The sequence below is a fragment of the Macrotis lagotis genome, chromosome 6 (assembly GCF_037893015.1).
Source record: "Macrotis lagotis isolate mMagLag1 chromosome 6, bilby.v1.9.chrom.fasta, whole genome shotgun sequence".
Classification (NCBI taxonomy): domain Eukaryota; kingdom Metazoa; phylum Chordata; class Mammalia; order Peramelemorphia; family Peramelidae; genus Macrotis; species Macrotis lagotis.
In genome coordinates this window covers 180949853-180976444 of record NC_133663.1, presented here as the reverse complement: position 1 = coordinate 180976444, position 26592 = coordinate 180949853, and the positions used below count along the sequence as shown (strand labels likewise).

Genomic DNA, 26592 nt, shown 5'->3' with positions numbered 1-26592 from the left:
CTCTTCAAGCTTGGTTAGGTTGGTCCTTAGACAACAAACACTCTTACTGTTACCCAAGGTAATTCTCAAAGTTTTCTTAGCTTGGTAAGATTAGTCAGAATTTGTAGTATAAAAGCATAAAAACAATCAAGAACACCATGGGTCACCATCAAACTATAATGACCCACTGGAAAAAAATAGAGGATGGATAACTGATTATTTTGTACTTGAAGTGCCACATACAAGATTAAAGGAAAATTCACTGGGCTATCATGGGCATTGTGGAAAAATTAACCCTGCTCATCCCAAAGATATAATGTTTAAAGAAGATAGTGACTAAAAGGACTAAAATAATTAAGAGTTTCACAATGTGCTTAAAAACCTTCCCAGTCTTATCAATTTCAGTATCTTTGGCAGCCAAAGTAGAGTAAAATATGAAAATATGAGAAGACATATTTACTCTCAGGGCATAAACTCCAGTATAAAAACTGACAGAAAATATTTGCTCTATCATCATCATCATCATCATCATCATCATCATCATCATCATTTTGTTTTTTTTAAGGCAATGGGATTAAGTGACCTACCTAAGGTCACACAGCTAGGTAACTATTAAGTGGCCAAGGCTGAATTTGAACTCAAGTCCTCTGGTGTTCTATCCACTGCGCCACCTAGCTGCCCTCCTTAATTATTTTTAAGGAAGGAAAAAAAAAGAACTTTGATTTTGACCTAGGAACTTGGATTTTGACTTTTCCTTAAACTCAAATATGCTACTCCATATTTTGAAGGGAAAGATAGTAGCTATCATAGATAGGAGAATAGCTCTAGGTTAAAAAAGTTAGAGGAGAGGCAGTTATGAGTGATTCTCTCTCTATTTCTATTCTAGGGGAAAACTGAAGCAATTTAAATTGTCTCAAAATGTTAGAAACAAGGATAAAATACTTTGAAGAAATATACTAAAGATAGTCACTTTAAAAGGGAATATATAGCCACCACTATTGAGGACATATTTTTTTCCTAGGATAAACTGATGCATCAATATCTTTGGCTAATATATATATATGTCTATATATATGGAATGTTAATAAAAATCTCATAGAATTTGTTGTAATTGGTTTCTGATCTTAATTAATTCATAATGTTGCAGGAAAATGTCCAGAGTTAAGATTATAGATTTTTTAGCTTAGAAGGAACCTCAAAGATTATCAAGCCCAAACTCACTATTTTATAGATGATGAAATTGACATCAACAGGGGTCAAGTGACTTCTAGAGTTGATTCAGATCCAGAGACAGGAATTGCCTCCAGGTCTTCTTGATTCCAAATCTATTACTCCTTCTATTGTACCACAGTTATTCCAAGCAATGATCTATCAAATGTTATATATTCAAAGTCCACTACTTTTCAACAATTACTTGAAGCCTGCATTATTTGTTCTAATCACTTACAGGAAGTCCAGGTAAACCTCCAGAACCTGGGGGTCCCTGTGTACCAGCATCTCCAGTGGTTCCATTGCAACCATCATTGCCTGGTCTTCCCCGGGGTCCACCTTGACCTGGATGACCCTTGAAAGGAAAAAAAAAACCCAATGTTAATACCATCTGTTTCTAATTTTCATTTTCCTGCCCCAATATATTTTTTCAACATTCACACAAGGAGTCCCAGGCTTGAATCCACGGGAAACCAGTGTTCAAAAGAAGAAAAGAATACTTTATTTAAGCACAGATACAGCTGTAATCAGATGCCTCAGACACAGAAAACAGTATCATGAAAAGGTCTTTAGGGCAAATTAGTAGAGCTATGTTTTGGTTAAACTTTTAAAAGAGAAAAATGTAGCAAGGGTTTTCCAAATACCCTTGAGATTAGAAGGATCTAGGAGAACTGCTCTTTAAAAAAATCATTGGAAAAAATGTCCTAAGCTCCTTGTAAGGGATGGTACAAATTTCTTGTTCATGTCTACACAGCATAACTGATATTACCTGGATTGAATGAAGATGGTCAGTGTGGAGCATCTAAAGCTTCTAGATTTTAAACAAGTAAAGAAATTTCTTAACCACAACATGGATACAATCATGGCATGATATCAATTAGGGAGGTGGCTTTGATTCCATCTTTAGTTAAAAAATATTATATTTTATTCTTAAGGGGGAAGCATCCATTGCTATGCAATCTTTTGAATCTGGTTCTTTTTTTGGGAGGGACAGAGATCTTTGGGTAACTGGAGTCAGACTAATTTGCTTTTCATCCTAACTAAATTCATTCAGTTTCATGGAAATTGAAGAAGTATCAGTAAGTGATCTTATGTTTCAAAATTCAAACTTCTGCTTTTATTTTACAATTGTTTATTTTATTTGCTTTTGAAACCACTTTGTTTTTAAATTATTAGATATCAGAGGGACTAATCTTCATAGCTTTTTCTTAGCTTTAGTTATCAGGATAATGAAGCAAATATATACATTCTGGAGTGATTTTAGATATTTGTATTTATTTTTGGAAATATGATGACTTATTTCCCATAAAGAATGTTTTAAAATAATTTAAAGTATTATTATTAAAATTTTACTATTTTTATTTTTAAATCTTTGATCATTAGTAACTTGCATATTCAAAATTCACTTTAACATAATGTCAAAGAGCATGTTAGACTTTTAAAAAATTAGCATTTTTAATAGATTCAGAAAAATTCTAGATATTGGTATTCAGTCTGTGAAGTTTGATGCTTCAGTATGTTTGACTCTATACAAGGGTCTGACATTTCTCAAAGTGAACTACAAGGATTGTCTAAAATGTTGAACATTGTTAATTTCTTGTTTTTCTTTATCTATCAGAAACTAGGTTGTAGAATTTTTTGGTGAGTTATTTCTACCTCATTTTTTTCCTTACTGACAACTTTGTTGCTTCTCATTTTCTTAGTGTTTTCCATAGGAATGTTACTGATAATAGCTGCTCTGTGTGTGAATGTATTTATAATAAAAGATTAAAATGTTGATATGTGACCAACATTGTCTTTTTTATTTAGTACTCTTTAAAGACTAGGATATGGTTTGAAATCAAGCAAATTTGTAAAGTTCGTCAGTGTTTATGATTCTGTATCTTGGGTGTTTATTCTCCTCTAAATCGTTCAGAAAGAACCACAACATTTCTGAATGTCTTCTGGATTTGAATTGTATGCATCTGTTCTTGTTGTTGGGCTATATAACTTGAAATGGAATCCCAGTTTGCCCTTGGTTTAAGTTAGTGTTCTAAACAAGACTTTCAAATGTTTTTGAACTTCAAGTCCACCTCTAATTCTTCAAACACATTTCTCTGATCTGATTCCAGAATTCCTTTGTGTATCACTTCTTAGTATATAACTCCTAAACAGTTTCAATTACCCCAGTCTCAACTTTTCTTAGGTATCCAGCCATAGCATGTGGTTATGATCCAAAGGAGCTAGTAAAGTTACATAGATTTAATTGTATGTATCAGATTACTGTAGCTGAAGCAGGCTGGCCATCTCAAGCATCACCCAGAGGCATTAGATCATGGGCCACTTTTATCCCTTTGGCACTTTGTAGCTCTTGGTGCTAATTATTTTCTTCCTGGCTTGGGGAATTGTTATGTCTTGTTTTAAGTGAACCTTTAAACTTGAGAAAATACTCCTGTCATCCACAGGTACTTTTAAGCTGATGCTTCAACTCAGATTTAGGGATAAAAATCAAGCATTACTTAAGTGCCTACTATGTTCCAGTTGCTGTGCTTGAAACTCAGAATAAAAATACTGAAGCTAGTCCATTTCTGCCCTTAAAAGCTTATATTTTAAAAGAACTAAATCAGTTTCACTTCATTTACTGTAGAAGGTTAGATGACTTCCAACCAGTCTGGAATGTTATAGAAGTGATTACTGAGTTGTCTACCAAGTTTTTGATTCAAAAAATTTTTCCTGATGATTTTTTTGATGATCAGAAATTTAGTCATTCTCTCTCTCTCTCTCTCTCTCTCCCTCCCTCCCTCCCTCCCTCCCATAAGATAAGAAGCTGGATGTTGTCAGATTCTTAAATACTCTGATGCCAGTTATTTCTTGACAAGTTGATAATAGCACAATTTAATTGAGGTGTTTATTCCAATTGTAACAGTCCACCCTTCACGTGAACTCTTGGGATCATCATGTGTCAGGTTTGGCCAAACATAATCTTCAATCTTTTATTATTTTCTTCAACTGTTGTGAAACTTGAACTTTAAGTGTGGAAATTGTGATTTGAAGAGATGAAATATTAAAATGATGATTCCTTCTTTCTTAGTTCCCACAAATAAGTCATCTTACTATGGAAGGGAGTCTTTGAACTAAGAGAGGAATAGAAAAGATGTTGATGTGAGTGAAATGAGAGAGAGAGAGACACCGTGTGTGTGTGTGTGTGTGTGTGTGAGAGAGAGAGAGAGAGACAGACAGACAGACAGACAGACACAGAAAGAGAATATGAATAGGAATAGGAATAACTGGGTGACAGCAAGATAATCTGGGACTCTGGACAAGGATGAATCAGATGTCTTAAAATTAAAGACATGCCAGGATAAGAGGAGGATGGGAGTATGTGATAAACAGAGACCTTGATGTCAGAGCACTGGTCAGGAAACCAGGCCTGGGAAATCTGTTCAGGGATTCCTGTGAAGAAGGCTGTGAGTCAGGCTGTTTTGTTTATTTTTCTGTGCCACAAGAAGTAAAATAAACTAGGTTAGAAAAACACATTTTATTACATTTTGAGATTTTCCCATGAACAAAGCATGCCTTTTCTTTTCCCCCCCTTTTTTATGTGTGTTTACCTCAGAAAACATGAAAAACTCACATCAAAACATGAAAAACCCACAAATATTAGGGGTGATTTACTATGTATAGATGTCTTAGAGACACCTTTATATTTCATGCAAAATTTCACAGATGACTTTTTAGACTGATAGTCTTAATAATATAATAGAAGACATATATCTATGTATCATCTATGTATATATATCTATATCTAATGATCTATTGATTTATCTATATCTGTGAAGCTTATATAAAAATTATTATATTTTATCTTTTCTCAGGGGATTTCTAATTAGAATTGTAGCTTTTACTTTTAGAAAATATTCAAATTTCAGGGAAATGTCTTTAAATCCAAAAATTATTTTGAACCCCAAATTATAAAATAATTAATTAATTTGTTAATTCAGCAAACACTTCACTGGGAAATTAGAAAGAGTGCAAAAAAAAGTATTTTTTATTCATTTCCTAAGAATTTTAATGTAGAAATAAGAAAAAAGAGAGGAGGAAATTTGAATTTGAATGACTTTATCCTATCAGAACAGAATGATTTAAAATATTTCAGGGAATCTATTGCTTACAGGTATTCCATCAGCACCAGGAAATCCAGAAACACCTCTTTGTCCCTAAAAAAGAAAGAAATTGAACTTGAGATAGAAGTTTTGATCATGATTCATAAAGGCAGATGAAATATCAATAATAAACATACCACGTCTCCTTTGGGTCCTGTTATTCCTGGAGCTCCCCGTTCACCTTTATCACCTTTGCGTCCTTGCAATCCAGGAATCCCTTGTAGTCCAGGTGGTCCATTATATCCTTGTGGACCAACTGGTCCTGGTTGACCCTGAAAAAACCCAGAGAAATACAGGATTATTTACATAATGGATCACAATGAACAAGCTTATTCATTAGTGATTTAATTTGAAGTAATAATCTTTCATTACTTAGATAAAGAGACTATTTAGGAGGTGTGATGTGCTAGCTCCAATATTTTGTAATATCTGCTGTGCACTCAGCATAGTCCCCAGGAGAATATTTCAGAATAAAATAAAGAATTATCCTAAGATACGAAAAATGATATTGGGTTAAGAAATAAAGTTGTATGCCTCATGGAACAAATACTACCATTCCATTTGCAAATCACCTAACATGTTTGAAATTTTACTTCTTCAATAAAATGGGAATAATAATATCTATTTTATCTACCCCCATGGTTGTCTCAAGGTCCAAATATAATAATACATCATTATATGAGAAAGTGTTTTAGAAACTGTCAAGTACTATAAAATCAATCCTCATTTTTCCCCTCCAATGTAATACCATAATGATGTAGTGTCCCAAAAGTCCTAATGTATTTTAAAGATATAGGACCTTAAAAACTGCATTAAGACTTTTGGGATCCTCTTACAAGCTTGTAATTTGTAAAGACAGTCAGGCAGGCAGGAAACTGGGATAAAAAGACACTTCTTTCACTCAAGGAGCTCACAGAGAAATGACATGCATACCACATAGCATTCCTTGTAAATGCTTTTAGGAAAACAATTTCCCCAATATTTCTGATCTTCTTCTTAATGACATTTCTACCTATGTAAGGCTTCTATAAGCTGGACCAGAAGGAAACAAATCCTTCATTAATCCAAATGGAATATTTATAGTCTAAATATGAAAAAAACACAATTCTGTTCAGTTTACATTGCCCTTTTCTGGGCAATTTTTGTTTTATGATAAGTGACTACATCATTTATTCATCGTCCTTGCATTGTCAGTAAAACTCTGAAGATCAAAGTTTTCTTTTTTACAGCCCTTGGATGGGAAGACAAATATCTGAAATACAGTTCTGGATGTTCCTATTTTGATGGAGGATATCATTTCAGCACAGCCCATTGTGAGCTTCTAACTGGATGGAACTGTGCACATAAAGATCTGAGTCTAGACAGTGTTTGCTTTCAGAAGGTCCAGGAGTAAGCCCAAGGAGAAACAGTAATGTGAGGTGTACCTGAGAATCACAACTCACATCAACTCTCTATACTCTCAATATTTCATTATTCTGACTAAGCTAAAGGAGTTTTAATTTAATCAGTGTAACTGCACTTCAATACCAAAGGATATGATGACTTTAAATGTTTAAGTTGTAGGGTAACTAGGCTTTCCATAGGATATCCTGCCATTTATTTGCCAATAAAGTACATCTGGAATGATCAGGTTAAGGGAAGGGATTTTCCTTAGTGTTAATCATCATCAGTGCAGACAACTTCCATCCTTAGTCTAGGCATGGACTGGAAATTTACTTCCCCCTTTCCCTTTCCTTTTGTATTAACTTGTTTTAAAAATAAAGACAAAGACTGGCAGACTAGTTTAATTTATTTGCATGGATTGAGGAAGCACCTAGCTTTCTGACTGGAAATTTCAGGGACATGCTTGAAAATAACATTTCCGGGCAGCCAGGTGGCACAGTGGATAGAGTACTGGCCTTGGAGTCAGGAGGACCTGTGTTCAAATTTGAACTCAAACACTTAATAATTTCCTAGCTGTGTGACCTTGGGGCAATTCACATAACCCCATTGCCTTAAAAAATGAATAAAATTAGAAAAAAAAAGAAAATAACATTTCCAAAATAGTGGACATGTGGACAAAGCACTGGGACTGGAATCAGGAATATCTGAGTTTCAATCCAGTCTCATATACTTAAAAGTTGTGTAACCCTGGGCAAGTCATGTGACCTCTGCCTGCCTTAATATTCTCATTTGCAAAATGAAGGTAATAATATTACCTATCTCCCAGGATTATTGTGATAATCAAGTAAGATAATATTTATAAAATCTTTGTAAACCTTAAAAGAGCTATAAAAATCATCATTATAATGGCAAGCATGCAAGTACCCAGTATAGGATCATATAGCATCTCTTTCAGTCAACCTAATATATGTGTAGTGATACCATCAGGATTATAATTGTATAATATGGCAAATGCAATGTGTGAAGATAAATCATTCCCCAAATAAAAATATTTCTCTCAGAGAAACATATTCAGGATAAACTTGATTCAAAGATAATTTTTTTCTTGACTTCTTCCAGAAAGCAACTGGCCCACAAAGATTCATAAATTTTTAGAGATGCAGGGGACCTTGGAGAATATTTCATTCAGCTTTGTCAAATGGAAAGGCTGAGAGAAAGGGAGAGAAAAAGAAAGGAAAGTATAGCACTTTTTATTCTTTTCCCATTAAATTTATTTTTCTTATTAAATTCAAATGTTTTCTACTAGAAAGCTTCAACTTTAATCAGGGAAAAATAAACATCATGGTGAATTTTTATACATTGTAAAGGTTACTAGAATATGTATGGGAGAGAATGAGTCAATTTGGGGTAGAACAGCCCCAAAGGTATATGTTTAGACTTAAGTACACATTGCTTAAATACCAGGAATGAAGATAGGATACACTTAAAGTCCTGGGACATTTTTTTTAGTTTTTGCAAGGCAGTGGGGTTAAGTAGCTTGCCCAAGGCCACACAGCTAGGTAATTATTGTGTCTGAGGCTGGATTTGAACTCAGGTACTCCTGACTCCAGGGCTGGTGCTCTATCCACTGTGCAACCTAGCCACCCCCATCCTGAGACATTTTTACTAAGGTTTTGAGGATTTTAAATCTCATTCCTGTGGAAGAGGTCAAAATCCTCATGTAATTAATAATGTTCACATGCAGAACAATTATGCAACTGGAGGCTTAAAATGGATAAATTGATTTCAGAGTGTTCAGGAAAAATTCAGTTCACACTTAGAAACTGTTAGTTTCTCTGATACGTCACACAAATGAGTGACTATTTCTACCTAAATTTTGTTAATCTTATATCTCTAAAGGAAGAATAAACAAATTTCACTTAAATCCTCCTCTTTTCTACTCTCACTGCAGCATCTCTAGACAAGGCTCTTAAAACCTCACCTCTGGAAAACTATAAGAGCCTCCTAGCTGGTCTTTCCCACTCCAGTTGATTCTTAATTCAACCTATTGTTTTACTCTGCCTCCAAGGGAATCTTGATATATCACTCTGATCTTTGACATTTTTCTGGAATCCTGAGGAGGTCCCCATTGAATAATGAACACAGGCCTAGATCCAGTGTGCCTTTCCAATATTATTTCGTACTGTTCTCCAAATCCTTCACATACTATGTGTTTCTGCATAACTGTCATTATCCACATTTTCTGCTTTTATGCTGGTCTTTTCTACTTCTAAGCCTCTCATTATACCACCCTCTGATTGCAAAATTTTCTCCCTTCCTTTAAGGTTCAACTCAAGATTCTCTTATTCTTTCCTTCAATCCTTATATGTAGGTAAAAAGGCTTCTCTTCTCATTTCTTAGCACCATTTCTGCATCTCTCTTTGCACTCACACATAGTTTAGTGTTATAGTAATTCACATATGTATTTTCACTGTATTATGTTTCCTAGCTCTAGATCTGAGAAGAACCTTAGAGATCATCAAACTTCATTATTTTACAGATGAAGAACTTTTAGCACAGTATCTGTGTCTTTATTTTTGCTTTCCTAGGACTAGTTCTCCTAGTGTTATATGTCTTGTACATAATAGGTATTAAATAGATGTTTGCTGAATTAAATTGCATTGAAGCAAATAAGGCTTCCAAATAGGCACCTGGGGTTTTTAATCTATTGTACAATACTTCCACAGGAATTTCCTCCTTGGGCTGATTTTGGGAGCTATTTGTCATCAGCTGCAAAAGCAGTAGAGTAAAAGAAGTAGAAAGGTTGCTAGAATATGTATGGGAGAGAATGAGTCAATTTGGGGTAGAACATCCCCAAAGGTATATGTTCATACTTAAGTACACATTGCTTAAATACCAGGAATGAAGACAGGATACACTTAAAGAGACTTTAGCAAAAGCAAAAAGCAAAAGAAAGCAAAAAAAGCAAAATAAGTAGAAAGGACTACTTTAAAACATCTCCTCAGCTAAGAATGTTCTTAATTTCTAACTACTCAAGCATGGATACCATAGTTGTTCTCTTACTTATATTTTAAATACCTTCCATTTCTTAGATTGGAGAGGATGATCATTAATTTATTTCGAACAACTAAATTTGGAATTGGAGAATTATTTTCAGATCATACTAAAATTAGGGAGCACTGAAGATAGTCACAAGTTTTAGATATCGATGACCTTTTCTCACACTTTCTGCTTAAGATAATAATAATAATAATAATAATAATAATTAAGATTCATATAGTTCTCTAAGGTCTGTAAATTGCTTTATCTATGTTCTCTCTAAATGCTAGATTCAAAGGTTTTATATGTATGATTTGAAAATAAGATTTATTTCTATCCAAACTTTTATTAAATATCACTTCCCTGAAGAGATAGCACTTATGCTTAGTCCTGAGCACACAATGAAAAAAACAGTGACTCTAATGAAAGCATAGATGTTATGGTTATCAAACTGGCAATTGATATACCCTGGGCTTGTATAGAATGCTATATAACATTGGATAACAGAGTCTGGATACAAAAAGAATTCAGTAGACTAGACCAATAGTCTGACTTAAGAAGAAATGTACCAGGAATAGTTATGAAGTTTATACATTTAGACTAAAATTCAACTTCATCCTATATAGGATGGGTGAAAGATAATGGCACATTTGTGAAGTGCAAGTTCAGTAGGGAGAGTGATATGAAAATCAAAATGAACTAGTTATCATTAGTCAAGGCTGAATTGAGAAGCTTAATGTTTGGAAAAAAGGGAGGTAATGGTTCTATTATAGTCTGCCGTTGTTGGGTCATATGTAAAGTATTAAGTTCAGTCCTGGATTCCTCATTTTTAAGGAGAGGGAGGAACTACCCAATAGATGTACTTGTATTTCCAAGTAAGGATGGGGCATGGAGACTTTGGAGACTTAAAAATTTTTAATTGTGGATTCCAGTTATTATATAGCTAGAGTTATTCAGAGTCCAGTGACAGGTTGGGAAAAAAGATTAGAAGAAAATAATTTGCAATTCAAGTCTCAATAAGTATGTAATTCTATATCTTAAGACTTGTGCTAACAAGCAAAATATAACACTTCAATACCTCAATTGATACCATAGGACATTCCCTCATAGATGTAGAACACAATGTCTTCATACCTCAATATTTTAAGGAACTACTGTAGCCAAAAAAATCAATTTTTCCCAAATGAAATGTAAACTCCTTGCGATGCTAGATTGTTTCAGTTGTCTTTGAAATATCTACAGTATTTATCATGCTTGCCTCATATTTAATGTATGTTTGCTGAATCAAATATCATAAATAAAATCTCTGACACTGAATCTCTCTGAATTTAGCAGATCTATTGCAGGTTTTTTAATCAGCAAGAACTGCAGAGCTTATGTTCTGCTACAGTAGTTTTTGGAAATACAAAGTCATTTTCTGATGGGGCATGCTTGTAGAATTTTAACTGAAGCAATAATATTAATATCATGTCATCACTGTCATTACGAAATGAAAAAGGACTAGTTATTTCAAGCAGACTGTCAGAATCAGTCTATGTTAATGTACAGTTAAGACTATCTAAAGATTGGTTATCTACAAAATAATGAATTTTTGAGACAGTATAAAACTCATGAAATGTGGTGGGGCAACAATCTGTTTTGGTAGTTGAATTCATATTTTTCAAAGGATTATATATGCTTATAATGTGAAAGTTATTATATATTATATTTAAGTTTAGTACTAAAGTAATGTATATACTGATTTTAAAGATACTAAGACAGTAGCTAAATTAAAAGATGAAAAACTACACGATTATTTAAAGAATGTTATCCATAGATAAATATATCTATGTTAAGTTGCAAGATATTGATTTAGTACAAGCCAGTATGATACTTCACAAATGTTCATAAGTGATTTTTAAGTGTCGTTGGATATTCTTTTGAAGGTCAGGGGCCTATATAACTTAATTTTTAAAAATTATTCTCAACATATAGAATGCAGTTTTATAACCTAATGCAACGGACACTTAATGAACTCAGTAACTATTCTTGACTGACAGCCTCCTAGCAACAGAGGAAATGTTCATCTGCAGAGCCATTCAGTTTTTTATTTCTCTGTTGAAAAATACCAGTTAATCACTGACTGGGGATTATTTCAGAGCTGTATTGTAGACTAGGAATAGTACCAAGAATTATATCTATATTTGATTTAGACTAAACACTACTCAAATGAAAGCAATTCCTTTTTTTAGGTTGGCAAAAAAAAATTTTTGGTCCTGTCACATTTAAGGAAATGGTGGTCCAAAAATATATATTTCAAAAGTGATGCTTGTCTTTTATACATATATTATAAGGACTAATTTGATAGAATGTTCATTCAACTGCATGTCATAATCTAGACAATATACTTTTTTCATTCATTTTGGCACAAATTACATTACTGTTGATGTCAGTTTTAGGGCTGGAGTATGCACAACCTGTTAACCAAGTGAACATCTCAACAAGAAAATTGCAGCATGGGGCAGTAGAAAGTGCTGGATTTGGAGTCAAAGGTGTAGAGTTTAAACCATGCTTCTGTTATTTGCTATAAGTACAACTGGGTAAGTCCTTTTGTCTCTCTAAGTCTCAGTTTCCTCATCTGTAAAATAAGAGTTAGACTAAATGAGCTGTAATGTTCCTTCCAGATTTAAGTCTATAGTCTTTTTTCTTAAGAATTAAAGTCAGTCTATTTTGAATGTGAGCATAGAACTATAATTGTGTATAAAACTCATATTGTTCTTGGTCAACTAGCAAAGCCTTGTTTTGTTATGTCTCAGACACAATTAAGTTCTGGATATATTTATAGCCTGGGGTTCCTTGTGGAAATTTTTAGTAGTCTTGGGGAATTCCTAGCCCCAGAATTCTTGAAGTTGTTTTTTTTTTTTTTTTTTTTTTTTTTTTTTTTTTTTTTTTTTTTTTTTTTGCAGTGGTAGTGGAGAGGTAGTGGTGCAATGTTGCAGAGTCCAATAAAGATTTTTGGCTAAATGATAAACCATTATTCAGTTAGATGTACCCTGAATAGACTTCAAAAGAAATAGCAAATTTCTTGAGCAGATTTTGTGCTTTCTTATGTCTAAGATAATTCCAAAAAATAAAGGTCTTTAGACCAAGGATCCCAACTACTGGAAAAGGAAAGCTAAAATTAATATGTTCTGGACTAATGAAAACCGGTGATGCTATATAGCACCATATAAGACGAATCTGGAAGCTCTACCATCAGACTCTTTCTTTTTATTTTTGTAGCTTCTTAGTGGATCACAGAAACACAATTGCTGAACCAAAACTCTTCTCTCTCTCTCTCTCTCTCTCTCTCTCTCTCTCTCTCTCTCTCTCTCTCTCTCTCTCTCTCTGTAGATCAGGAGTTACTTCAGTTGTATTTGTCTATATGTATGTAAAGTAGCTTCTCAGTATCATGTATTTTTGATATATACACATTGTAAACAATAAAATTATTTTACATACTAACACATTTGTTATATATACAGTAACAATATAGTTGCTTTCTATGTATCAACTGCTCTGTGTTTGTATAATTATACTCAAGCATTCTTTGTATGTCCACATGGTAGCTAACAATATAGTTATCTTAAATAAAAAAGCATGACTAATTGCTAAGAATGCAGAAGCGTTGCGTGTATGAGTATATAGAATTTAACAACATAATTACCAGCAGGCAGATTTGAACCTAACTTTTCCAGGATCAAAATGAAAGTACTTTCTATTTCATTATGTGATAACTTTCTCAATGAAATACTAATCTAACTAATGGGTTATGCATCCTCTACTCAATAGGTTAAACTTCAATGTAATGTCTTCCAGCTCCTCTCTCTAATACACATACACATTCATCTTCTCAATTATGTTTTTCATTTATTGGCATCAGTTTAGTCAGTCAGACAACATATAGCACATTACCATTTCCCAAATAGTCTGCAAGATAGTTTTAGCAATGCCTCACTACAAAACTGGTGGAAGGTGATGGAGAAGATGGCATTATTCCTCACTTCAGATTCTGCTAGCAAATTTTGGGATATAAGAACAGATCCCAACATTCAAGAATACATATAGGATTCAGAAAACTGGAGTTGTATGAAAAGACTACCTGGATATTTTTCTTGTGTGGGTAAGGGGTAGTGACATTTAGAAACTTAGCTAATAAAATTTTCTGTAAATTAGACAAGGTGTGCTATAATTGGAGAGCTAGCAGAAGACCTTAAAATTAGGAAGATCTTTACAATGACTCGGAGAATGTTAAGGAAGGGGGGAATGCCAAGATTCTTGCCTGTTGGAAGTTTAGCTTGGAGAGATTTGAACAAAGTTGCTTTGCAGATTATAACTGTCAGTGATAAACCAAATATGCTCTACAAATTTATTAAAACTCTATTGGAAAGCAGGCTATTAGGAAACCGGATATATTTGTTAATAGCAGCCTGTGTAAAGAATCCATGAAAGGAAAAACAGCATTTATTGACTTTACTGACTTTCAGCTTAGAGATCTAATGTCTCTTTCATGGGAAGCAATTGATAAAAATCTGGCTAGGAAGATCTGGCATCAAATTTCGTCTCTGACACATCCTGGCTGTCATCAAATATTTCAGTGCTTTTGGCAATTCCCTAAAACTAAGTTCCAGTGAAGGAACTGATGAACATTGTTAGAGTGAGGCACTTCATCTCAATGGAATGACAGGTTTAGTTGTTATCCCTGTTATCATCAGACCACATGTCTTCCAGGTTTATATCTTGGAAATTTTTATTGTAAGGAACATCAATTCATCTCATGAACACTAGATGGTAGTCGTTTGTGCTCTTTCAACAGAAGACAACTATAGACACACTGTTGGCTGAATCCAACAGTCTTTCACATGGCAGCCATCTTCAAATGATCAAAGTTGTGATCCACTTTCAAAAAGTAGAAGAGAGAGATTACCCATTTGGCACAGGGCCAGGCGGTGTGCTGGCAAATGCTCAACAATTGGTTCTACAGAAATACTTTTAAGTTTAACCTGAATTATTAATCTTATCTCCTTCCATTTTTTTAAAAAAAGCCTAGACAATCAATAAAACAATAAATCAAGTGCCAATTTGTAGCTGCTGCTGATTTTTGAGGCATAAGGATGACACTGACAATTCTACAAATGGTTTTTGAAATCTAGTTTGAGCTGACTCTAGCACAAAAGTAAATGGGATGCTAAACTATGTGGGACTTCATTTCCTCATCCTCTGAAGAAGGGGGTTGACTTTAGATTTCTAAAGTCTGTTCTGCCTCCAAGTTTTTGCCTCTAGAATCTCATGGGAGTAAATTTTAATTGTTGGTTGGGAAGATAGGGATTCCAAAAAATCATAAAGTGTGATAGTTAAATAAAATTTAATAGTGATAAAAGTAGTATTTAAGTCCATTTGAGGTTAGAAAGTACCTTAGATTCGTATAATTCAGTTTATAGGAGACAGCTATGTGGCATAATAGATAGTGGGCTGAACTTGCTCCCAAAAAACAGGAGTTCAGATCATAGCAGATTATCTAACCTCTCTGAGTCAACTATCCTTTCCATAAAATGTGGAGAATAAAATGAGATAAATGGAAAATACTTTGGAAACTTTTAAATCTTATAAATGTCAGCTCTTTTATTCCTCTTCTTCTTCTTCTTTCTTCTTTATTAAACTTCTACTGTGTACTTAGGGCAACTAGATAGCAGAGTGAATAGAGCATTGGGCTTGGAGTCAGGAAGACTTAATGTGTGATTTTGGGGCAAGTCAGTCAAACCTGTTTGCCTTGGTTTCCTCATCTAGAAGATGAGATGGAGAAGGAAAAGGCAATGCCTTTTAGTATCTTTGCAAAGAAAACCCCAAATGGAGTCACAAAGAGTTAGACATGTCTGAAATGAATGAACAAAACCAGCAATATTGTACATGGGACTCTATGCTAAGATCTGGGAATCCAAAGAAAGGCAAAGATAAACAGTCCCTGATCTGAAGGAGAGATAATATGTAAACGAATATATACAAACAAGAAACAGACACAGGCTAAATGGTAGATAATCAACACAGAGAGGGCATTAGCATTAAGGGGAATTAGGAAAGGTTTTCTTGCAGAAGGTGGGATTTCAGTTAAGACTTGAGGGAAGACTGAGGAAAAGGGAAAACTCTGTGAGTCTTGTTTTCTCTTATCTGTAAAATGAGAAGAATAATATATACTATTGCCTGGCTCAACAAGGACATTATAAGAACAAAAAGATGATATGTATGTAAAATACTTAAATGAAACTTTTTAATATTAGAATAAAACTTTTTAACATTGGAAAACATAAATAAAGCTTTCTAATATTAGAAAACTGAGATCAAATAGTGGGCATGAATCATATCAGATTCTTCTCCTTCAGTCAGTAAATTCATTTCTTAATTCCTTTTCTCTGACCTATATACAGGGTAAATATTTTTTAAAGAGTTAAAACTTGACATCCTGAGAGATGGAAGCCCTGAGGAAAAGTTTCTTTGAGTCAGAAAATAGTTTAGTATTAAGTGGGAGTCGACCAATATGAAAAGTTATAACAATGGACTCCAATGATAAAATAAGTGAGAGAACTCCAGCACTAGGACCCTTTTTTGACTGAAGACAATGCAAACACTATCAAAGTTTTCATACAGGCTCTTTGCCAGGTCAAATCCAAAGGGATTGTTGCTTTAAGCAGATATCTGCCTGTCTACTAGTTACCTGATATTATTCTAGAGACCAGTAGGGATTTATAGAAAGTGAAGAGAGTGAATCGATGCTTTTAGTAAACTTGCAGTCAAGTTAAGACAAGGTGTAAAAATGTTTACATACAAATATTTGTGGAATCTTTATGCAACTAACCTACAACATTTGAGGAGCTAGATATTGCAATCTTTTTTGCTCTGCTGCCCACATTCCTGTCATTTTATGGCTCATTAATGCCTTTACTAGAGACTGAAGGAGGGGGAGGAAAAGAAGGTGAAATTCAAGCTCTGTAATTTTTTAGTAGCCCTGATATAAGGGATGTAATTATGGTAATAATAATAATTAATAATAATAATAAATAACAATTATATATCACTTTAAAGTTTGAAAAGTGTTTTACAAATTTTATTGAGTAAAGGTTGTCACTGGTTAGAATATGTATGTTTTAAGTATATGGATTACTTGGTAACAACTTAGCTAGCTATGCTTTTCAAAATTCACCATTATCATGGTGATCTGAGAATTGATTGTATGAGATACTGTGTGGTTTAAGTAAAGATGTTCAAAATTCCTGGTTCCTTCAATTATGAGTTTCCTATGATTTCAGAGCTGTAAGGGACCTAAAACATCATCTAATCCAGGTGTTCTTAGTGTCATGGGAAACAGTAGTGTAGTGAAAACTATGAGTTCCTTCTCCTATTAATGTGTTTTTAAAAAATCATCAATGAAGTAAATGCTAAATTTCAATTAGAGGTTAACCAGTCACCCAGCAAACATTTATTATGTTTCTACTATGTACCAGACCCTGTGTTAAGTGCTGGTTAAATGGGGAAAAATATAAATTTTTTCCTCATCCAAGTTCAAAGACTACCTTAAATCTAGGTTAGGATGCCAGGTTAAGAATTAATCTATTACAGTTTCTTAATTTTATAGATAAACAGAGGTTCAGAGGAGATAAGTAACTTGTTACAAATCATAGAAGTGATAAATATTAGCTATGTGACTCTATTTTGCCTCTATGGTCTTCAATATCATTTGTAGATTTTTGGCTTAGAATCTAGACCATAGTTGGTCTAGAGAGCTTCTTGGCTAAGTATTTCAGGGAGAATAGGACATAACTTGCAAATTCAGACCATCATCCTAGTCTACTGCCGTAGCTCTTGATGTGAGGTTACTGATTTCCTTTCTACAGTAGGCACTGAAGCATACATGTTGATGTTCCTTCAAATATCTTAACCTCCTGGTTCCTCAAATCTGTATATCCTGTATGATTTACTCTGGATCAGTTACAGCAGAGATGACCACACTTTTTATCTTGCCAACACTCACAAGTATTTTGAGAATTTATTAACTCTGAATTTCCTTTATCTTACATGTCCTAAAACTTCATTTCTCCTTGAGCCTTAGTCACTGCAGACCTCCTTTTCATCTTTGGCATGACCTGAAATCTCTTTTTCCTATAGTACTTTGTCAGGTCATTATCCCTGCTCTGACCACTCTCCTCCCTTCTTAATTGTGAGTTCTTCATGAACTACATCAACTCTACACTATCCTTCAGTCTCAAATCCCTTGCTGTCTTATCCTTTGATTGCTCACATTTTGCCAGATCTAATTGAGTATTAAGTTCACTACCTGCCTCCTTCACTCCTGGTAAATGCTGATGTTTGGAGCTGTTAAAAGTAATGGAACCATGTTGACTGTGTTCATTTCAAATTTTCATTCTCTATTTCAAAGGTCTTCTCAATGCATCAAAGAATACTTATATCCCTCTTTCATTGGTTCTCTATTATACACCCTATAAATGACTATTCCAAACCTCTTTATATCCTCAGGTTTTCCACAGCACCCTTCTCAATTGAGATCTTCACCTAATAGTTTACTAAACACTTAAGAACATTATTCTAGAGTTCTTCCTTCTCTCTTTCTTATCTTAAAAGTCCTTGACATCGTCTCTTACCCCTTTTCTCTTTATTCCATTTTCTGATAAAGAGGTGCTCATTCTCCAAGGCTAAACATTTAACATATATTCTTGATTCATGATCTCTAGTCTCCATCAACATATAGCTCCTATTATCATCCCATTTCCATCTCTTTTTCAATATCTCCTTCTCAACAGAATGAATTATCTATTGGATATTTCAAAATGGAAATCCCAAAGATATCAAAAGTTTTAATGTCTAAAACAAAACTCATCTTCCTCTCCCCCAATCCATCCCTTTCCCAAACTTTCCTTTTTCTGACCAAGTAGTTAAGAGTTGAATTTTCTTACTTTCTATTTGTGAAAATGGAGACCTTTATAGGTTAATTGACTTGGTGAAGGATAAAATTACTTAATGACAAAGCTATTTCTCAGTTCGATGCTCTTTAATCATGCTGCCAATAGAAATGAAGTTTAAAAATTTATGTTGTATCTCAGGACTCTGATTTAGTCATCCTCATTTTCTAAATATAGAGCTAAAAGTACTAAATTTTTAAATATAGTGCTAAAAGTTACAAAATTTATTCATAATAATAGTTCAAATAATTTATGATCAGAGCAACATTATAATTTTGTAGATTGACAACTAGGGATATACTCTGTTATGAAATATATTAACAGTTTTGAAGGGGAAAGTCTGCCTTTTATAAATTTTAAAATTATATGCAAGTCTGCAGATGGTCATTTTTATTCTTGAATTTCCCTCCTAAAGTTACCCTATTATTATTTGTGATTGTTTAGCAGACAAACAATTTTAATAAGTAAAAAAGAAAAAACTGAGGAAATTGATCTTATTTCATTCTGGTAGAATGATGATAATATGCTGTTCATTTGTTCAGACATGAAACCCAGAATCCTTTGCTAGCGGAAACCAAATGACCTTAACATCAATTCCAGAGGAGTGACTCAGCTTGCACACAGTTCTGACTAGGAAAAACAACAAACACTCAATCTTCATAAAAGTCATTCTTAAAGGACAGTTTTTATTCAGGCTTTGAAAGACACAACCCTTTTATGAAGTCTAGAAAAAGAAAAAAAATACTACTGTTCTTAATTTCCATAGTAAATCTTATTCTTCATGTCTTTTCTCATAGTATTTGATCTAAAATAACTTCCTATCATAGATGATCAGAGAACTGAGAAGTTCTATATAAATGTACTAATCATTCATCAAAAATTATTGAGCAATATATCTAATATGTTTAAATATATTTTATTAATTGGTAGATTCATGACATTCTACTAAAACTTTACCACATCTAATTCTCAATTTCTTATTGATACTATCTTTGGAATATCTTAGTGAGTTTTTTTCTCATTTGATGAATCCTGTATGAAGGCTGAAGCTATAAAGCCTTTATAGCTATATACTATTCTCACCTTTTTAGTTTAATATGATTTTTTCCATTTTCTATTATTTCTATCTAATGTTTCCATTTGTAAATGAGAATTTATTCTGTTTACATATGAAAATGATGATTCACAATAAATGCTGATAATAGAATCCACTGGATTAATAAACTCAGGAGAAATCTTTTAAAGTTAAATATAACTCTTTATAATACAAAACAGTATCACTCCTTGGGAAACTATAAAATGAACATGCCATTTAAGTATTCAGCAGGCAATGAACATCAAGATGACTAAATAAGATTATCCAGATTTTACTGTGATTCACTAAATTGGTTTGGTTTATTTTGGCATGTCTTCAAGTCTACCTTAAGATGGCATCTACCAGTCAGAGTCATTGAAATATCAGTGTTATTAAAAAATTAGCTTATCCATGACTTGTTAATTATAAAGTCATTTAGGTCAGAAACTTTTCAGTCATGTCTGACTCTTTGTGACCCCGTTTGAAATTTTCTTGGCAATGTGGAGTGGTTTGTCGTTTGTTTCTCCAGTTCATCTTACAGATGAAGAAACAGGCAAAGAAAGTTGAGTGATTTAGCCACAGTCCCCACAGCTAATAAGTAAGCTAACTAAGACCAAATTTGAATTCGGGAAAATGAGTCTTTCTGACTTCAGACCCAGAACTCCATCCACTTTGCCACCTAATTGCCCTGAAGAGTGTTGATTTGAAATTCTCTTCAGAAAGATGATAATCTAAATGAATGTCAGGGGTGAATTAGCAGAGGACAGAACACAGGAAAAAAGTCTCTGCTGATCATGGGATATGAAGAAGGTTGAGGCATGAGTCATAAGACAGTTCCTAGGACTTCCAGATTTTGTGCCATATCCTACCATTATATTCACAACATTTCTCTCCCTTGCAAATTATAAAATCAAAGATTTAGGATCAGAGGAAACTTCAGTGTTCATTCAGTCCAATTCTTTCATTTTATGAACTTGGGTAGCCAGTCTGAAGTGCCATTTATATTTTATGGTTCTTGGGACTATCAATACTACTGGAAATATCCTCATATACCTATAATCAGAAGGCTTTACTTAAGTAACCATTAGCCTTGGCAATAAATATCTAAACCAAAATACAATTCAATATCAAATCATAAGATGGCCCTCCAACACAATCCTTTCATTTTGCATATGAGAAAGTTGGAAGTGCCAGGAGGTCACACAAGTAGTAGGTGTTAGAAGTGAAGTTTAAATTCAGTTGCTCTGAATCCATACTTCCTTTTCCCTATACCAAAATATTCTTCCCTCATTGTTAATATTATCCAGGTTTTGATCTTTAGCCATCATATACACTGATTGCAATGTCCTTTAGGTAAAGACACACCCCCTCCTGTTTTCTAGGAGTTTGTCAAACTAAATCAACTTAATGAAAAGAATGAAAGGTAGATCAGTTTGCAAAATACCCACCATTTTTTTCCTAGAAGGAAAGAAATAAAATGTTTTCTCAAAAGGAATGTGAACTTTGAGAATGCTTTGGGAAAACTGATTTTGAATCTTGTTTTTAATAATAAGCAGTTTTCAAAACAAATTAATTCCTTCCATTCAAAGGTAATTGATATGTTCAACACCCTCATTGTTAATCTCATTATGATATTTCATTTGAATTTATCATTCTGAAGGAAACAACATACTAATAATCAAATATTTTTTAAAAATCTAAGCCAACATTAAATCAATAAATATTTTACTTTGAAAATTTAGCATAACTACAACTCCTAAGTAGAGTTATGGTAAAGAACAATGAACACCTGTTTGGATTGGAATATACAGTTAAAAAGTGAAGAGAAATCTGCCAGACCAATTGTTTTTAAATGTTGGATTTTTTTAATGATGGGGGGTGGAGTAATGTGTGGGTGTTTTCTCAAGATCCTAAAAAAAGTTCAGGAAGTTTAACAGATGTTTTCTGTTAACAGGGGTTGGAAGCACCAATGGCTACATCTGGTTTTTTTTTTTTTGTTAGATATAATTTCATTTGTGAGAACATTATTTCCCATTAAATTATTCTCTCCTGAAAATTTCAAAATGTAATGCTGGCTAAGTTTCTAAGTTCATGAAATTTCACAAGTAACCTATTTTGAATATACATGAAATGAAAACCCTTATTGGAAGTTTCATCAATTATCTAAATAGTGCAACTGATTTTCTAAAAGAAACTATTATAAATATAGCAATGCAAGCATTCAGATCACCTTATTTTCTATTTTTTAAAATAAGAACATTCATATAGCTTAGTCCAAAATTTTCTCAATATTTATTCAACAAAGCTGAATAGTTCAAATGAGTGTTTTAATTGAGGTAGCAGATATCAAATTTAGCCACATGCACATTTGTTAAAATATCTTTTGAGGAGGATGGGAAAAGAATGAAAACAAATGAGACAGGAATTTTTTTAATGTCTTTTCTTTCCATTATTCTACATTTGAAATATCAAAGGTCTATGATTTTTTTTCTACATTCACATTTTGAATAACATTGGGAGAAAAATAGATCCAATTTTTAAAATTTTGAAAAATCTTGAAGTGGTGAAATGAGCTATAAAAAGCATTTTAAATCTCATTTAAGCTCCTGAACTAGTTAATATTTTCCTTTTTTTTTTTTTTTTTAGATTTTTTCAAGGCAATGGGATTAAGCGGCTTGCTCAAGGCTACATGAGTGACTAGTAATTATTAAGTGTCTGAGGTCAGATTTGAACCCAGGTATTCCTGACTCCAAGGCCTGTGCTCTATCCACTGTACCACCTAGCCATCCCTTTTCCTGTTTTTTTTTAAACCATATATTCTTTTTTTTTAGGTTTTTGCAAGGCAAACAGGTTTAAGTGGCTTGCCCAAGGCCACACAGCTAGGTAATTATTAAGTGTCTGAGACTGGATTTGAACCCAGGTACTCCTGACTCCAGGGCTGGTGCTTTATCCACTATGCCACCTAGCCACCCCTTAACCATATATTCTTCAAAGTAGTAACATAAGATTAGATTTCTACAACACACAGTATTTTTGAACAATAAAAATGGTAGTTCTCACTCTGCTAGCTGGTTAATGCAACAGGAGGTTGCAAAAGCCTCTATTTAAAAAAAAAAAGAAAAAAGAACCTCCCTCCCCACCCCCCACCCCCAAAAAAAAACCTTGTTAAAATTTTAGAAATCCAGCTGGCTAGATGTTTTGGAGATTCTGTCTTATTTCTACACATGGATACTGGATACATTGTGAATATGGAACAAATTCAGGAACCTGAGATTCTCATAATCTTATGGAGATGACTTTAGTCATGAAGAATTTTAATCAAGCAGCTTACAGAAGGCTGTTGTACTGTTATCTAACTAGAGAAGGCAATGAGCAAAAAAAAGTCTCATCAAAAATTCACTTTTCTTTTACAATGAAATATATGTGTTTTGCAGATTGAAAAGAATTAGGGAGTTTTTTTTTGTGGGGGGAGGAATTTGCACTTATATATGTGATTATATCAAATACATAAAAATTCAGTCATGTCTGACTCTTTGTGGCCCCATTTGGGATTTTCTTGGAAAAGATACTAAAAGGGTTTTCCACTTACTTGTCCAGCTCATTTAAGGATGAGGAAACTGAGGCAAACAGGGTTAAATGACTTGCCCATAGTCATATAGATAGTGTCTGAGGCTGAATTTGAGCTCAGATCTTTTTGATTATAGAAGGTGCTTTATTTACCACTTAGCTGCCCTTCCGCATAAGCTAATATAGGATAAACTAAATTAGTTATGATGGAGCCAGTGATCTCATGTAAGGAAAAAAATCCCTGTTTCAGTCTGAAATAATTGATAGCTGTAGAATAAATGTTTTTATAAGAATAATATTTCAGCTCATATTGAAAGATGAGAGATTTTCTTTTGTGGAAAGAAAAAACTGGGCAAATTCTGTTACCCTGGAATTAATTTAAGTATAAATAAAAACCCATGAGAATTCTTAGGCCAGGGCTATAAAACTTTTGGTATAAAATAAAATCAAACCCTGAAAATAATTTATATGGCCTGCTGATTAGCTTTACAATAGATATACAAGTAAGACTGTGCTGAGTATCCCTTTGTCTTTTTTTCTTTCAAATTAATTAAGATCAAATTAAGATAGAATGCCTCCCTGCCAATAACTTCTCTGGGATTTCTTTTCTCTCTCTCTCTCTCTCTCTCTCTCTCTCTCTCTCTCTCTCTCTCTCTCTCTCTCTCTCTAGGTTTTTCTGCAAGGCAATGGGGTTTAGTGGCTTGCCCAAGTCCACAGAGCTAGGTAATTATTAAGTGTCTGAGGCCGAATTTGGACTCAGGTACTCTTGACTCCAGGACTGGTGCTCTATCCACTGCACCACCTAGCCGTCCCATTTCTTTTCTCTTTTGAAGATTTTGTAATGTGTGTGGAAGAGCAGATTGGATGCACTGGAGTTTGATGCACTGGAGTCACTCTTGTGGTGTGGGCAGGAAGTTTTGACAACTACACTAATAAAGGAAACAGGATGTTCAATACAGGCAGCATAAGTGGCTGTGATATACAGTAGAATCTCACTGGTGGTATCCCTAGTGAGGATAATTATAATGTGAATGTATATTACATCAGGTATTTAGTTCCCTGATTTATTTCACAATAATATTTTCTTTTTCTAAATTATATAATCTATAACTGAATAATTTAATGATGTTATTTCATAGTTTTTTATTCATTTTTCTGTCAAAAAGAAAATGGTGGACTCCTTGAGAATGAGAAGTCTTCTATTACTCATTCTGTATCACTATATAGTTACATAGTAAGCACTTAATAAATACTGAGGTTTGAATACAATCTCCAATACTAATTATCTTTATTTGTTTATTTTGCCACTAACAAATAAAAACTGACAAGAGTTTTCATTTAGATTCCTTTATGGTTATAAACAAATAATGAAAGGTAAGAATGAGTAGGAAGAAGGAACATAAAATAGATACATTACATATGCCAACTTCTTTTCCAATGCATGCTTTTTCAAGAAATGACATAAAAGACCCTACAATATTTGGCTGATTAAATGATCTAAACTTTTGGGGTTGTTCAGTTGTGTCTAGGTGGCAAGGTTATTAGAATGCCAGATCTAGAGTCTGAAAGACACATTGTCTTGAGTTAAAATGTGATCTCAGACACTTACTAGCTGTGTGACCATGGACAAGTCATTTAACCCTGTTTGTCTCAGTTTTCTCACCTGTAAAATGAACTGGAGAAGGAAACAGCAAACTGCTCCAGTATCTCTGTTACTAAGAATTGGACTTGATGATGATGATTTTTTTTTCATTCTTGAAGAAGACCATAACACCAGGAAGATGATGCCATGACAAGTACTTGAATTGGATTTGAATGAGGGGGTGCTGTGTTAAGTCACTGACCTTACTTTGTCCTCTAGAATCACCTGGATCCAGTGACCAGATATGAATCAGGATGACTCGAAATGGCCCTTGATGCCAAGCAATCTGAGGCTGGATTCAAATTCCTGTCCTGATCAGTACTCTATGCACTACCAGTGCACTTCACTACCTAGCTGCCTTGATTGAAAATGTTGAACAACAATGATGACAATGATGTTGACAATGACAATAGCAACAATAACCACAATGGTCATAAGCAAACATGGAAATTTAAAAATGAAAAAGAAAAACATGAAGTTCTTTCTTTTCAGTGCTTTCCTTATGAAGAAATGACATAAATCCCATATAGTACTTGAATGATTAAAATGATTTTAACTTGTTTTTATTTTACTTGTTTTCCTAGGTGGACCATATTTATTTAATTCAGACATGACACAGCTGCTTACATGTGAATGTTAGGGCCTTATCATTTGAAATCATGACTTTTAGGATGAATTGTTAAATTGTAACTTTATGTCTTCCTCCTCTGAATAAAAAGTAGCACTGAAATAAAACAAACTAGTGAATATAAAAAGGAAAAAAGCAAGTTGGAAGGAATACATCCCTAAGCTTTTTCCACCATCACAGTCTTTCAAATACAGAACTGATTGTTTCTCCTACACCATACCAATCTACTCCTTCTTCCTTACTCCTACAAAAGACTATTCATTCACACTAGTTAATATAATTCTCCCAGATCATTTTTTTTGTCATGGTTCACATACTCCTTTATTCCTTTTGCAAAATTACTTACAAGTGGCAATAGTATTTAAATCAAAACTTCTGGTCTATCTTCAATATATTCCAAAAAACCTTTACAATGTCACCAGGGCTTTAAAGGTCCAAACAATAAAAATATTCATAAATATGATAATTTTCCTAGCAATCTCATTGACATGAAAATATGAATCCTTGCTTCTCATTTTCACCAATGGGTGGAAAATTTGAAAAACACTCTTAAAACATTAAAATTCACCTTCTGTAGTTTTCCCCCTAATTAAATCAAATAAATTTTGATAACCTCTAATTACACTCAACAATTATAGCCTAAAGGAAGACATGGACTAAATCACACTTTACAATTTAGTTTGGTGTTTCAGGGTTCTGCATCAAGTCCTGGATAAGGGACCCAGTATCAAAAATATTTTTTGAAGATGTGTGGGAGGGGAATATGTTCTTATACTTGGAAAGAATTGTTAACATACAAGCCAGTTATTTCACCCATAGACTAGCTTTCTGCACAGTCATATTTTTGTTTGAACTTTGGCAGAAAAACCATAAAGAAACACAAACCTTTCCTGATGCATTTATAAATAAATAGAGTGCAAAACTTTTTGTTGTTCAGTCAT

General features: G+C 33.6%; 1 protein-coding gene across 2 annotated transcripts in view; it reads right to left on the bottom strand.

The window, feature by feature from the left end:
* COL4A2 (collagen type IV alpha 2 chain) overlaps positions 1-26592 on the bottom strand; it is a 273441-nt gene that overhangs the window by 112005 nt on the left and 134844 nt on the right. For both annotated transcript variants that reach the window (XM_074192025.1, XM_074192024.1), the window contains exons 5-7: positions 5468-5602; positions 5340-5384; positions 1427-1543 (exon numbers count right to left, since the gene is read on the bottom strand). In XM_074192025.1, coding sequence (XP_074048126.1) covers positions 1427-1543; positions 5340-5384; positions 5468-5602 — 297 coding nt within the window. The remainder of the gene's footprint in view (positions 1-1426; positions 1544-5339; positions 5385-5467; positions 5603-26592) is intronic.